The sequence below is a fragment of the Bos grunniens genome, chromosome 11, assembly GCF_055505025.1.
Source record: "Bos grunniens cultivar Pamir isolate PY7600 chromosome 11, Bosgru_T2T1.0, whole genome shotgun sequence".
Lineage (NCBI taxonomy): Eukaryota > Metazoa > Chordata > Mammalia > Artiodactyla > Bovidae > Bos > Bos grunniens.
In genome coordinates, this window is record NC_141175.1 from 7512479 (window position 1) to 7527300 (window position 14822).

The window sequence follows — 14822 nt, forward strand, 5'->3', positions numbered from 1 at the left end:
GCAACAAATACCTACAGTAAGCAAAAAAGAACGTTCCCAAACAATCTGTTTTACACCTTAAGGAATCAGAAAAAGAACAAACTAAACCCAAAGTTAGCAGGAGAAAGGGGATCATAAATATTAAAGCAGAAATAAATGAAACAAACTAGAAAGACAATAGGGAAAAAAACCAATGAAACTTTTTTTTTTCCAAAAAGAAAAAATTAACAAATCTTTAGCCAGTTTAAGCAACAAAAAAGAGACAGGACTCAAACAAAATTATAAATGAAAGAAGAGACATACAACCAACACTGTAGAAATATAAAGGATCATGAGAGACTTTATATCAATGAACTATACACCAACAAATTGGATAACCTAGAAGAAATGGATGAATTCCTAGAAATATAAAACCTACCCAGACTGAATTATGAGGAAATGGAAAATCTGAAAGGAAATGCCGCACAGCTTCCCACATGACCTGTCCGATGTACCTCTTCCATCTGGCTCTTCCTAAGTCATATCCTTTTATGTTAATAATAAACCAGTCATCTAGGAATAAAATGCTTCTCTGGGTTCTGCAAGCTGCTCTAGCTGCTCTAATTGAAGCCCAGGAGGGGGCTGCTGGGACTCCCCTCTGCAGACACTTGGTCAGAATCCCAGTGACAACTTGCACTTGTGTCTGGCGTCTGAAGTTGGGGAGGGGGAGGTTTTGTAGGACTGAGTCTCTAACCTTGGGCTCTGGGGCTGTCTCTAAGTAGAAAGTGTCAAAATCAAGTTAAATGGTAGGATACAACTCAGGAATACTGAGTTGTTCCCACACAATGACACGGATAAATGGAAAGATATCCTATGGTCATGGAGCAGAATGATAAATATTATTAAAATGTCCATACTACCCAAACCCATCTACAGATTCAATGCAATCCAATGACGTTGTTATAGATATAGAAAAAAATCCTAAAATTCACATAAAACTATAAAAGATCCCAAATAAACAAAAGAATCTTGAGAAAGAACAAAGCTGGAGGCATCACATTTCCTGATTTCAAACTCTACTGCAAAAAGTCCAGTTATCACAACAGTATGGTACTGGCCTAAAAACAGACACAGAGAATCATGAACAGAATTGAGAGGCCAGAGGTAAACCCGTGCATATATGGTCAACTAACATTTGACAAGGGCACCAAAAATACTCAACGGGGAAAAGATAATCTTTTCAATAAACAGTGTGGGAAAACTGGATATTCACATGCAAAAGAATGAAACTGTACCCCATCTTACACCACTCACAAAAATAAACTTGAAATTAGTTAAAGACTTAAATGTAAGATCGGACACTGTAACACTTCTGGAAGAAAACATAAGAGAAAAGACTTCATGGACATTGGTCTTGGCAGTGATTTTTTTGGCTATGACATCAAAAACACAAACAAAAAAAGCAAAAATAAACAAGTGGGCCTACATCAAACTAAAAAGCTTCTGCATAGCAAAAAAAAAAACAAGCAACAAAATGAGGAGGTGACCTACAGGATGGGAGAAAATATTTTAGAAATCATATAATATTAGGGGTTAACATCCAAAATATGTAAAGAATTCATGCAGGTCAATAGCAAAACACAAAGAGTACCACTTAGAAATGGGCAGAGGACCTAAATAGGCATTTTTCCAAAGAAGATATCAGATGGTCAGCAGGTACATAAAAGATGCTCAACATGACTAATCATCATGGAATGCCAATGAAACCCACAATGGGGTGTCACCCCACACCTGTTAGAATAATTATCAAAAAGAAAGCTTTTCAATTTTTGAAACTTATTTATTTTTGGCTACATCAAACGGCTTATGGGATCTGAATTTCCCGACCAGGGACTGAACTCAGGTCCTCAGCAGTGAAAGCCTGGAGTCCCAACCACTGGACCACCAGGGAAATCCCAGAAAGGTTTTTAAAAAAGACAAGAGAATACAACTTTTGGCAAGGATGTAGAGAAAAGAGAACCCTTGTGCCCTATTAGTGGGAATGTAAATCAGCACAGTTATTATGGAAGATGGCATAGTAGTTCCTCAAGAAAATAAAACTATTAATAGGACAATCATTCAGTTCAGTTCAGTCACTCAGTCTTGTCCAGCTCTTTGCAACACCATGGACTGCGGAATGCCAGGCTTCCCTGACCATCACCAACTTCTGGAGCTTATGCAAACTCATGTCCATCGAGTCGGTGATGCCATCCAACCATTTCATCCTGTCGTCCCCTTCTCCTCCCGCCTTCAATCTTTCCCAGCATCAGGGTCTTTCCAATGAGTCAGTTCTTCCCATCAGGTGGCCAAAGTATTGGAGTTTCAGCTTCAGCATCAGTCATTCCAATGAATATTCAGGACTGATTTCCTTCAGGATGGGCTGGTTGGATCTCCTTGCTGTCCAAGGGACTCTCAAGAGTCTTCTCCAGCACCACAGTTCAAAAGCATCAATTCTTTGCTGCTGAGCTTTCTTTATAGTCCAACTCTCACATCCATACATGACTACCGGAAAAACCATAGCTTTGACTAGACAGACCCTTGTTGACAAAGTAATGTCTGTATTTTTTAATATGTTGTCTAGGTTGGTCATAGCTTTTCTTCCAAGGAGCAAGTGTCTTTTAATTGCATGGCTGCAGTCACCATCTGCACTGATTTTGGAGCCCATGAAAAGAAAGTCTGTCACTGTTTCCATATCTATTTGCCATGAAGTGATGGGACTGGATGCCATGATCTTAGTTTTCTGAATGTTGAGCTTTAAGCTAACTTTTTCACTCTCCTCTTTCACTTTCATCAGTTTAGTTCAGTTGCTCAGTTGTGTCTGACTCTTTGCGACCCCATGAATCACAGCACACCAGGCCTCCCTGTCCATCACCAACTCCCGAAGTTCACTCAAACTCGTGTCCATTGAGTCGGTGATGCCATCCAGCCATCTCATCCTCTGTCGTCCCCTTCTCCTCCTGCCCTCAATCTCTCCCAGCATCAGGGTCTTTTCCAATGAGTCAACTCTTTGCATGAGGTGGCCAAAGTACTGGAGTTTCAGCTTTAGCATCATTCCTTCCAAAGAACACCCAGGGCTGATCTCCTTTAGAATGGACTGGTTGGATCTCCTTGCAGTCCAAGGGACTCTCAAGAGTCTTCTCCAACACCACAGTTCAAAAGCATCAATTCTTCGGTGCTCAGCTTTCTTCACAGTCCAACTCTCACATCCATACATGACCACTGGAAAAACCATAGCCTTGACTAGACGGACCTTTGTTGGCAAAGTAATATGTCTGCTTTTGAATATGCTATCTAGGTTGGTCATAACTTTCCTTCCAAGGAGTAAGCATCTTTTAATTTCATGGCTGCAATCACCATCTGCAGTGATTTTGGAGCCCCCCAAAATAAAATCTGACACCGTTTCCACTGTTTCCCCATCTATTTCCCATGAAGTGATGGGACCAGATGTCCCATCACTTAGTTTTCTGAATGTTGAACTTTAAGTCAACTTTTCCACTCTCCTCTTTTACTTCCTTCAAGAAGCTCTTTAGTTCTTCTTCACTTTCTGCCATAAGGGTGGTATCATCCGCATATCTGAGGTTATCGATATTTCTCCCAGCAATCTTGATTCCAGCTTGTGCTTCTTCCAGCCCAGCGTTTCTCATGATGTACTCTGTGTATAAGTTAAATAAGCAGGGTGACAATATACAGCCTTGACGTACTCCTTTTCCTATTTGGAACCAGTCCGTTGCTCCATGTCCAGTTCTAACTGTTGCTTCCTGACCTGCATACAGAGATCTCAAGAGGCAGGTCAGGTGGTCTGGTATTCCCATCTCTTTCAGAATTTTCCAGTTTATTGTGATTCACACAGTCAAAGGCTTTGGCATAGTCAATAAGGCAGAAGTAGATGTATTTCTGGAACTCGCTTGCTTTTTTGATGATCCAGGGGATGTTGGCAATTTGATCTCTGGTTCCTCTGCCTTTTCTAAAACCAGCTTGAACATCTGGAAGTTCACAGTTCACGTATTGCTGAAGCCTGGCTTGGAGAATTTTGAGCATTACTTTACTAGCGTGTGAGATGCGTGCAATTGTGTGGTAGTCTGAGCATTCTTTGGCATTGCCTTTCTTTGGGATTGGAATGAACACTGACCTTTTCCAGTCCTGTGGCCACTGCTGAGTTTTCCAAATTTGCTGGCACATTGAGTGCAGCACTTTCACAGCATCATCTTTCAGGATTTGAAATAGCTCAACTGGAATTCCATCACCTCCACTAGCTTTGTTCGTAGTGATGCTTTCTAAGGCCCACTTGACTTCACATTCCAGGATGTCTGGCTCTAGATGAGTGATCACATCATCGTGATCATCTGGGTCGTGAAGATCTTTTTTTGTACAGTTCTTCTGTGTATTCTTGCCACCTCTTAATATCTTCTGCTTCTGTTAGGTCCATACCATTTCCGTCCTCTATCAAGCCCATCTTAGCATGAAATGTTCCCTTGGTATCTCTAATTTTCTTGAAGAGATCTCTAGTCTTTCCCATTCTGTTGTTTTCCTCTATTTCTTTGCACTGATTGCTGAGGAAGGCTTTCTTATCTCTCCTTGCTATTCTTTGGAACTCTGCATTCAGATGCTTCTATCTTTCCTTCAAGAGGCTCTTTAGTTCCTCTTCACTTTCTGCCATAAGGGTGGTGTCATCCGCATATCTGAGGTTATTGATATTTCTCCCAGCAATCTGGATTCCAGCTTGTGCTTCTTCCAGCCCAGCGTTTCTCATGATGTACTCTGTGTATAAGTTAAATAAGCAGGGTGACAATATACAGCCTTGACGTACCCCTTTTCCTATTTGGAACTAGTCTGTTGTTCCATGTCCAGTTCTAACTGTTGCTTCCTGACCTGCATATAGGTTTATCAAGAGGCAGGTCAGGTGGTCTGGTATTCCCATCTCTTGAAGAATTTTCTAGAGTTTGTTGTGATCCACACAGTCAAAGACTTTGGCATAGTCAATAAAGCAGAAATAGGTGCTTTTCTGGAACTCGCTTGCTTTTTTGATGATCCAACGGATGTTGGCAATTTGATCTCTGGTTCCTCTGCCTTTTCTAAATCCAGCTTGAACATGTGGAAGTTCACGGTTCACGTACTGTTGAAGCCTGGCTTGGAGAATTTCAAGCAAGCCAGAATTTTGAGAATGATCAAATAACCCAGAAATCCCACTAATGGGCATATAACCAAAGGGAATGCAATCACTGTCTCAAAGAGTTATCTGTGAATCCCTGTTCATTACAGCGTTATTCACAAGAGCCAAAAGGTGGAAGCAAGCCAAGGGTCCACTGACAAGATGATGAATAAACAAAACACGGTCTATCCAAAATGATGGAATATTATTCGGCCTTAAAACAGGAAGGAGATTCTATACCTGCCATAATATGGATGAACCCTGGGGACGTTACGCTAAGAGACACAGGCCAGTTGCTAAACGACAAACACTGTATGATTCAACTTGGATGGGGCAAGTAGAATAGTCACGTTCAGAAAAACAGAAAGTAGGATGGTGGTTGCCCAGGGCGGGTGGAAGGGGAGACCGGGCACGGCTATCTAAGGGACAGAGAGTTTTAGCTCCGCAAGAGGAGAACGTTCTGAAGACTGGGTGCGCAACAGTATGTATATAGTTAACACTACGCTGAACTGACCACTTAAAAGTAGTCACAACGCTACATTTTATGTTATGTATGTCTTAAGTGAAAGTCACTTGTGTCCGACTCTTTGCAACCCCATGGACTGTATAGTCCATGAAATTCTGGCCAGAATCCTGGAGTGGGTAGCCTTTCCCTTCTCCAGAAGGGAATACATATCTTACCACACTTAAAAATTAAAAGGGGTTTTCCCAAAGGTTAACGCAATGCCAATCACTGAACAGAAAAGCAGGAAGAGGACAGGAACGGGAAGTTTCAAAATGGGAAATACAGTCATTTTTTAAATGTCTGAGCTTATCAATAATCAAGGAAACGCAAAATTAAAGAATGCTATCCAATTTGCCCACCAAATAAGTAAAGAAAGGAAAACAGGGGAACCCCTAAGAGCTTCAGGCTGGTGGGGCTGCCAGAGTGTGCAGTCCCAGACCCAGTCCACAGGCAGGGGTGAGACGCTGAGAGTGCGTCCCGGAACCTTGAACCGTATGCTGACCCAGCCCCCCAGCCCCATTCCCGCCCGATCCACTCACCCTTCAGCTCATCAGCAGCAAAGAAGGCAGCCAGGCAGTCTTCCAGGGTGACGACTGGCCCCCAAAACCAGCTAGGGGTACAGGACACCACGAACCTACAGAGACAGAAAGCGAGTGTGGGGGGGTGCTGCCAGGGTCTTGGCAAGAGTAAGACGTGGGGGGCCTGGGGGGCTGAGGTCTGTTTGGATCCAGAGAGGCAGCCTGGCCTGGCACATGGTCTGAGCTGAGGTCTGGAGCCAGAAACCTGGGACCACCAGCCAGTGTCCTTGCGAGGGTGACGTCACCTCCCCCTGAGTCTTGCCTTCCCTGTCTGTGAAGAGGCCCTGGCCATGCTGGCCTGTCTTCAGGGCAGAGCACAGGTTCCTGACATCAGGAGGGTAAAGCAGGCTTCGTGGAACACACAGGGGCTCCAGAAAGCCCACCGGCTCTCCCTGCAGGGCCAGGCCCTCACTCAGCCACTGCCCTCCTTTCTAGCTGCCACCTGGTCACTCTCCCCATCATACTGCCTTCCAATCTATGGCCCTGCTCACACCAGGCCACCTCAGTATGGCCACAGAACATGCTAACTCACGAGCATCCTTCAGCCTCAAGCCCCTTCCGAACTACACCCTCATCCCTGTGAAAGCTGGTATTTTGCTGTTAAAGGTCTGTTGGCCCATCAGGCTGCCAGCTCCAGGAAGACCAGGTCAAGGGTGGTTATCTTCCAGCAGGCAGGGAGGTGGACCCACCGTCGGATATACTCCACAATAAAGGCAAGCCAGCCCTGGGCCACATAGCTGTCCCCGCAGGCACCCGGCTTGGCCGGCACGTTCTGGTAGATGGCCGAGTGGAGTTTGGCCAGGTCCTCCTTGCCAGGAATGGGCAGTGACAGGTCCTGGAATGTCTCCACCGTGGTGGACACCTGGGACGGGGGGAAGGTTGAAGGTCAGCCTGGCTTTCCATCTGCCAGGGTTCTGCCCTGCCCAGATGAGCCCAGGTCTGGACCCCAAACCCCAGCTGCCAGATGACAGGTGTGTGGCAGAGAGCCAGCTCCCCAGTCCTGGGACACGGGGAGCCCCAGGACCAGGGCCTGCCTCTAGAGAGATGCAGGCGTCGGGAGGTACCGGGCGGAGAGCCAGTGCCCCAGCCCCAAGCTGAGTGGGAAGCCCTGTGCATCGCTCCCCTCCCCGCGCGGCACCCACCCGGTCACAGGTGAGACACTGCACGAGGCTGAGGACGGAGCCGTCGAAGATGTCCGAGATGACGCTGCGGTAGCTCTGCTCCTTCCGCCGCCGGCTGCCGGGGACCTGGGCTGGGGGCACCACATCCTGGGGCTAGACCTGGGACTAGGCCCCGCCCCGCCCGCCTGCCCGGCGCCAGGGGCAGGCGCTGGGTGGTCACGCCTGTACGAGTCACGTGACCAGCTCCCACTCCACCTCCTGGGTCTGTGGGATCCCCCCCAGCAACAACTCGTGTCCCAGCCATGTTAGGACGGCTCAGAGACACCGCGTGAAGGGCGCCTGGCACAGCCCCTGGTAGCAAGTGCTCGCGAACCAAACATCGCCACCAGGGGCGCAACCTCCGCCACCCGCCCCGCTCCCGCCCCCTGCCCGAGCTCCAGGATGGGAGGCCCTGCCCGCCTCCCCTCTCCACCTTCCCGCTCCTCCGAACCTTTCTTGAGCACATAGGCCGGCCCCATCCTCACAGGGCTTGCACGATGAGGGCTGCTGGCCAGCTTGGCGTGGCCTTCGTGGTGGTGGACGGGGCTGCAGGGCCGGGAGCTGCGCATGTGCGCCTCGTTGTCCGGCTCTAGGGGCGGACGGAGCGAGGGGGACAGTGCTGGGCGGCTGAGCCAGCCCCTAGCCTGGTCAGGAAGACCTCCAGCACCTCCGAAGGGCACCAAGGCCTGAACCCACCACGTCTCCTCTGTCCTGAGCCCAGCCCACTCCCCAGCCCCTACACAGGACCTGTGTCCACACACTTCCCATTCCCGCTGGGGGCTTGAACTCGGGGAAGGCTCCTATCTCACTCCTTCACCAAGTGACATGCTATTCACCTGACTGCTCACCTACAGGCCAGGTCTAGTGGGAGAGCAGCCCCCTAGTGTTAGTCACTGAGTCGTGTCCGACTCTTTGCGACCCCCATGGACTGTAGCCCACCAGGCTCCTCTGTCCATGGGACTCTCCAGGCAAGGATACTGGAGTGGGTTGCCATTCCCTTCTCAAGGGGACCTTCCAGATCCATGGATCAAACCCAGGTCTCCTGCACTGCAGGCAGATTCTTTCCCGTCTAAACCCCCCAGGGTAGGGCTGCGGCCCAACAGGGCCGGGGTGCTCCCGCAGCTGGCTGGTACCTGGCGTCCGGCAGGGACTGGTGGACCGCGGGGAGGGGGGCTGCGTCTCCGGGGGCTGCTGCTCCAGGGCGGCCATGGCGGTGTCCACGTCGGCGTCCTCGTCCACCTGCTCCGAGTTGGTGCGCTGCTGGCCCCACGAGAACTTGCGGTCCTTCATGCGCTCCTTCTCGGAGATGGCGCGGCCCGCCTCATCCGCCATCAGCAGCTCCGCCTCGGCCTGGGAGCCTCCCCCGCTGCGCCCCTGCCCGTCGCCCTCGCCGCGGTCGCTGCTGGAGTCGCAGGACAGGAACTCGTCCTCTGAGGGGCTCCGGTCACCCTCCCGCTTCTCATCCGTGTCACTCGAGTCCGAGTCCCGCGCCTCGGTCAGCGCCGCCGCTGTGGCCACCACGGGCTCCTTGAGTTCCTCGTGCAGCTGGTCCATCAGGCAGCGCAAGAATTCCTGGGTGTCCTGGAATTCCAGGGCGGCCTCAGCATGGGTAGCCCTCCCCAGAAGGGCCCACCTGACCCTCTTCTACTGCCGCTGCTGCTAAGTTGCTTCAGTCGTATCCGACTCTGTGCGACCCCGTAGATGGCAGCCCACCAGGCTCCTCCATCCCTGGAATTCTCCAGGCAAGAGTACTGGAGTAGGTTTCCATTTCCTTCACCAATGCATGCATGCGTGCTAAGTCGCTTCAGTCGTGTCCAACTCTGGGCGACCCTATGGACAGCAGCCCACCAGGCTCCTCTATCCATGGCATCCTCTAGGCAAGAATACTGGAGAGGGTTGCCATTTCCTTCTCCACCCCTTCTACTGAGGAGGACGCAAAGGCTGGGTGGCCAGCCGACCCCTCCCAGGTCTCGTGCTCTGAAGTGGCAGAGTGGACAGGGTGACCCAGGTCTGCCCGTCTCCAGGCTCCTGCTTTCCAGCCCTGCTTCTGACTGAGCATGGGAGACAGCGGATGTAAGCGTTCAGCCATGAAAGTCTCCTTGTTCCCAAAAGGAGGGGAAGTGAGAGTAAGCACGGAGCTGAGTAGGACACAGGTGACGCTGTGGGGGTGTATGCATGTGAGCACCCGGCTGAGTTTTGTGGGTAGCAACGCCAGCCGGCAGGCCAGGCCACCAACAATCTTAACCCATCTCTGGTGCTCTCTGCTCCTCTGGCCCTTTGCCAGCCCTGGTGCCCACGCCTTCCAATGACTTGTGGCAGGAGGGACAGGCGTCCCACAGGCCTGGGCACGACTCAGTGGCCAGGACAGGAAGTGGGCAGAACACAGCTGCCACTGCAGGCTGGCTGGGCCTCTGATCCTGGCAGTGCTGCCGTGACCCTGACTACTCTGTGATGAGGTCGCAAGCCCAGGGGGAGCCAGGGCAGCAAGGCCTCTGGCACAGCTTTGCCCACTGGCTCAGGCAGGCACGGTGCACACAGGAGGTGCTTCAGAAGGTCAGAAGATGATGGTGCAGGCCGCGGGCAGCTGGGGGCCCCTGGTGCCTGTGTGGGACCACTGGGTTCAAAGTCCAGTCCTGTCCCTCACAGTCCCCAACCTGGATGTCAGAAGCAGCCCCTAGGGCCCAAGTCCCACCCACACAAGGTGGCGACTATGCAGTGGCCAGAGCCAGCTGCACACCCAAAGCCTCAGGTCGCCGACATGGAGAGAGGGGCCTTGATTTCTCAGTTCTAGCTGAGGGAGGGGGCCGGCTCTGGGTGGATTTCATCAGCAGAATGTCAAACAGGTTCAGCCCCGGCTGCAAGCCCAGCAGTGAAACCCCCATCTGGGGTAGGACCTGAACGGTCAGCTTGGGGCAGTGGGCAGCATGTGGCTGCATTCTGCTTCACCGTGGGTCCATGATTTTATGCTGTAGAAAGATACCACTGATTCCAGAGGGGTTCTCTAGATTTACAAAAACTTACCATCAAAATGTCTAGTTTACTAAGAGTGAAATTCTGCCCGTGGTTCGGGGAAGGAGAAAGCACAGGCCTATGTGAGTGGTCAGAGATGCATGCGCCTAGAATCAAGGCTGCCTGAGGTCAACTCTCCCCTCTGCCTTGTACCAGCTGTGTAACTGATACGTGGTCACTGGGCAAGGACTTGCCTGCTGAACCTCAGTCTCCCAACCTGTCAAGTGGGGAGAACACCAGCAGGTTCTGGGAGGCTCTGAGGTCCTTGCACCCATGAAGGGCTCGGGCAGCAAGTCTGGTCTAGGAGTCCCGTCTGGCAAAGCAGACCTCTGGTTTTTTCCACACTGGTCTTGGTTTATAGCCCTGGGTGTCCCCCGGGGCAGCTCAGATGGCCTACCTGCTGGGCATAGCCTCGGAACATTGGGTTGACCAACTTGATCCCATGGGACAGGCTGGTGGGAACCACGTAGCTGGGGCTGTAGGAAGACCAAATCCGTTAGTACAGGCGGTGGTCTGCTCTGAGCTACTCAAGCCTGCGAGGGCAGCTGGACAACCATGATGGCCAGATCAGGCTCTGTGTGGCGTTTACCGCGATGTTGGGCGGTGCTGGCCCGGCCAGGGACCCAGCAGGTCTGCACATCTCTAAGGTCAGGAAAGGAAAACATCAAGTCATGGCTCAGCCAGGCCTAGTCAGCTCTTGACTAGGATGGCATCACGTCCTGCCAGCCCGTGACATGCCTCCTTTAAAATGGTTCTCATTCTGAAATATTTACTGTTGCTTTCTAATTTCAAAAGTCATACATGTTCATTATTCAACAGTAGAAAATTTCGGAAAAAAAAATACAAAATTTCAGGAAAGCACAGCAAAGAATCATCAACACTAGCAGCATCCTGCAGAGATAATGACCGTGAAGATTTCCAGACGTTTCCTGGACAATGCAGACACAAAATTACACGCAGGTAAACACTTGAACGTGGCTTAAAGTTGGAGCTGTATTGCATCATGCTGTTTAATAATCTGCTTTTAATTTAATATATTTCGATGCACTCACTTTATTCCCAATGTTAACGTTTTCCTGGATCTACCCCAAGCATCTGGTCTTTAAATTCCTTTTACACTGAGCTAAAGCCCCTGGTCAGTGTCAGCCACCACTTCTGAAACCTTGTTCGATGTGCACAGATGTGGCTGAGACCTAGGAGTGGTCACCGTGTGTCTCCAGACCGCAGCACACACGCTCTGAAGCACTGCCAGCTGCAGTCAACGCCAGGTTCAAGTTCTTGCTGCGCCTTTCACAAGATGTGTTATCTTGGGCTAGACGCTTCAATCTCCCTGAACCTCAGTTTCCCCAGTTTGCGAGCCAGAGTTGGCTGTGACCTGTACCTGGAAGGGCCCCCATAAGCATGACACAGGGGAAAGTGTGGCCCGTGGTAGCGAGAGGTTGAGGGCACTGGAAGTGCTCCATCAAGGGGCCCGACAGAAAGCCTGTCCCCATGCCCCTGCCAGAGGTCGGGGACTCGGTCACTCACCGTTTCCTGTGCCAGACCTCAGAGACCAGCTTCTGATAACTTTTGCACAGGGCTGGCTTCTTGTCTGTGCGGACCAGGCCTCCACACTCCAAGAAGAACTGGGTGAGCGGGGGGCTGAGGGAGGGGGCAGGGAGCCAGGTCAGCAAAGAAGAGAAGGGTACATGGCATCATTTACAAGAGCTGGCTGGAGAAGAAAACCTGTCCTGTGTGGGGATATACCAGGGCCCCCCAGAGCCATAAATACCTGTAGGTGACTTGACAGACCCCATCTGTTATGGGGCTGAATTGTATCCCCCTGCAAATTCATACACTGAAGTCCTAACCCCGCCACCGTAGAATGTGAATGCACTGGAGATAAGGTCTTTCTTTAAAGACTGTTGTGTAAAAATTAGAGGAAGCATCACCCCTCCTTTCATCGGCCCCTGCTTAGAAACCTTCCTGAGCCTGAAGGCCTCTCCCTCGCTTCTTTTTTCTTTGTTTTTGTTACCTCGTTACATAAGAAATAGTCATTTATTGTAGAAAAATTAGGAAGTACAGATAAGCAAACAATAGTAACTGACCTTAATCCTACCATGAGTGGGGATAGCTACTCTGAAGATATCCTCCTAGAATTTTCTATGCATGCAGAGCCCCCATCCTTGCCCTCCTTCTCTCTCTCTCTCACACACACACACACACACACACAGAACCCTTAGTAGGTGTGAGACCCTGAGTGCCAGGCAGAGGAGATGGCCCAGCCTCAGGGAGTAGAGGGTGTCTTAGATGGAAAAAAATATTTTCACCCCCAAAATGGGACTGCACCATATAAAGGATCACAACCTTTTCCTACTTATCATATTCTGAACTCCTCCCCGTTTCAGTAAATATTGTCCTGCACCATTTTTCCCTGAACTCACCGTAAAGCTGGTCTGTACTAAATTTGTGATTTTTATGGGCCTTTAACATGTTTCCAATAAATGGCAGGGTGAGGAACAGCACAGACAGCTTTTTCAACCTCTCTGGGTACTGGTACCTCCTTTAGGAGAAATTCCCATTGGAGGGATTGCTGGGTCAAAGGGCAGGTGTGGTTTGGGGCGTTTTGATGTGTACGCACATCCAGGCTTCTATGAGCAATACACACGCCCCAACTTGGGGGCGGCAGCTGCTATTCCCAGGGCCCCCCAAATCCCAGATGAGGCGAAACCTACCAGTTGGACAGAGCCTGCAAGGCCGCATTCATGTAGCAGGAGTTGCCGAGGTTCTTCATGCCCGTGAGGCCTGGGGACCAGCACACACAGAGGGAGGGGACCATGAGCACTCGGAGAGGAGCTGTGGCTCCCGAGCCCCCGAGGACCTGCCCGGGAAACCTGCCGAGTCAGCAAGGGCAGCGACCCGGGTTGAAAGAAGCCGGCCTGCCCAGGGGCACAGGGCTGAGGCGTGGCTGAGGGCTGCTGGGCCCCAGGGCTGCACTCCAGGGAAGCCCTCATGTCACAGAGACCACCCTACGCCGCCCCACCTGTCCAGGCGGCACAGCTCGCGGGGCTGTTACCTCGTGGCTTCAGGTCGTCGTCCTCCGACTCGGACTCTCCTTCGTCCGCCACAGCGATGGGGACGGCTTTCAGAGGGTGGGAGGGCGGCGGAGAGTCCTGCGTCCAAGAACCAGGGTGAGAAGTCAGGAAGACTAGTAGGTGAGGGGGGAGAGGGGCTGGGCACGGGCCCTGCGCTGGGGTGTCGGGGGAGAAGCCCAGACCCCTAGCCACTCAGTCAGCCCACCTGAGCAGGGGACATGGTGGTTAAGAGAGGGCATGAGTTTGAGCAACTCCGGGAGATGGTCATGGACCAACTGGGAGGCCTGGCGTGCTGCAGTCGCCAAGAGTCAGACACGACTGAGCGACTGAACTGAACTGGTGGCTTTGCCCTAAGAACTCTCTGGCTTGTGCTTTACTTACAGTAATGAGTAATAATATTTTATTTATAACAAATTTGAGAAAAAAATAGAAACAAAGAAAAAACAACAGGCAGCCCAACTTTTCTGAGACAAACACTGTTGATTATTATATCTCTGTTGCATTTAAACTGTTAATACACACACACACATCCAAAACAGGACTTGTATATACTTTTTTATAGACTTTTTTGTAAAACAAAAACAAAAACAAAAACAAAACAACTCATATATATTGATCATTTAAGTCCACAAACATAGGCCATACACATTTATTGAGCACCTATTATGTGACCATCATTGTCAACATGGAGGAAAGACAGCACTGTACCCAGACACGTCAGGCCTCTCCGGAGGCTCAGATGCTGATTTAATGAGCCCTCCCTGAGGGTCAGCTCCACGCTGGGCTCTCCCACCCGCCTCCTCGAAGGGCCTGAATGGCTCCTGGCCTGGTGCACTGCCTGGGGGGAGGGTGTCTGGGTGTTTCCCGTGCCGGCCTTGGCCCAGGGCACCCCCAAGGCCTACCCGCCCCCAGTCACCTCTGCATCCTGAGCCCTCACACCGCCCTGGACAGGGCTGGGGCTCAGCGGGCATTAGCTGACTTGAGCTCTTCAGAGCCACCTGGAAACTCGGAGTGGGAACAGACACCATCGGGGACCCGCTGCCCTGCCCTCGCCCTTGTTTCGCCGCCGGCTGGCCCCTGCGCCCCCTCACCTGCTCTGAGAACTTGGGCGCGGGGCCAGGCGGGTGGGCCGCCAGGCGCGGCTCCAGGAACACTTCCTTCTCACAGGCGTAGCACCACACCCGGAACGTGGTCAGGTTCACCGTCAGGTTGTGGTTTTTCGCCTAGAGGGCAGGGTGCAGAGGAAGGAGAACACACTGGCCTACCGGGTGCCGCGGGCCTGCCTCAGCTACACGGGCTCGGGAAAATCTCAGATTTTCAGGAATCTCAGATTCTGCTCCCCCCACCTCA

The 14822-nt window shown here is 51.2% G+C and overlaps 1 protein-coding gene across 3 annotated transcripts in view; it reads right to left on the reverse strand.

Annotated features, from left to right (window-relative positions):
* Positions 1-14822, reverse strand: part of USP20 (ubiquitin specific peptidase 20) — a 44606-nt gene that overhangs the window by 9011 nt on the left and 20773 nt on the right. For all 3 annotated transcript variants that reach the window (XM_086324518.1, XM_086324520.1, XM_086324519.1), the window contains 10 exons: positions 14564-14695; positions 13454-13550; positions 13113-13182; positions 11926-12039; positions 10796-10874; positions 8523-8970; positions 7841-7978; positions 7372-7481; positions 6919-7091; positions 6191-6285 (listed from right to left, as the gene is read on the reverse strand). In XM_086324518.1, the coding sequence (XP_086180644.1) occupies positions 6191-6285; positions 6919-7091; positions 7372-7481; positions 7841-7978; positions 8523-8970; positions 10796-10874; positions 11926-12039; positions 13113-13182; positions 13454-13550; positions 14564-14695 (1456 nt within the window). The remainder of the gene's footprint in view (positions 1-6190; positions 6286-6918; positions 7092-7371; positions 7482-7840; positions 7979-8522; positions 8971-10795; positions 10875-11925; positions 12040-13112; positions 13183-13453; positions 13551-14563; positions 14696-14822) is intronic.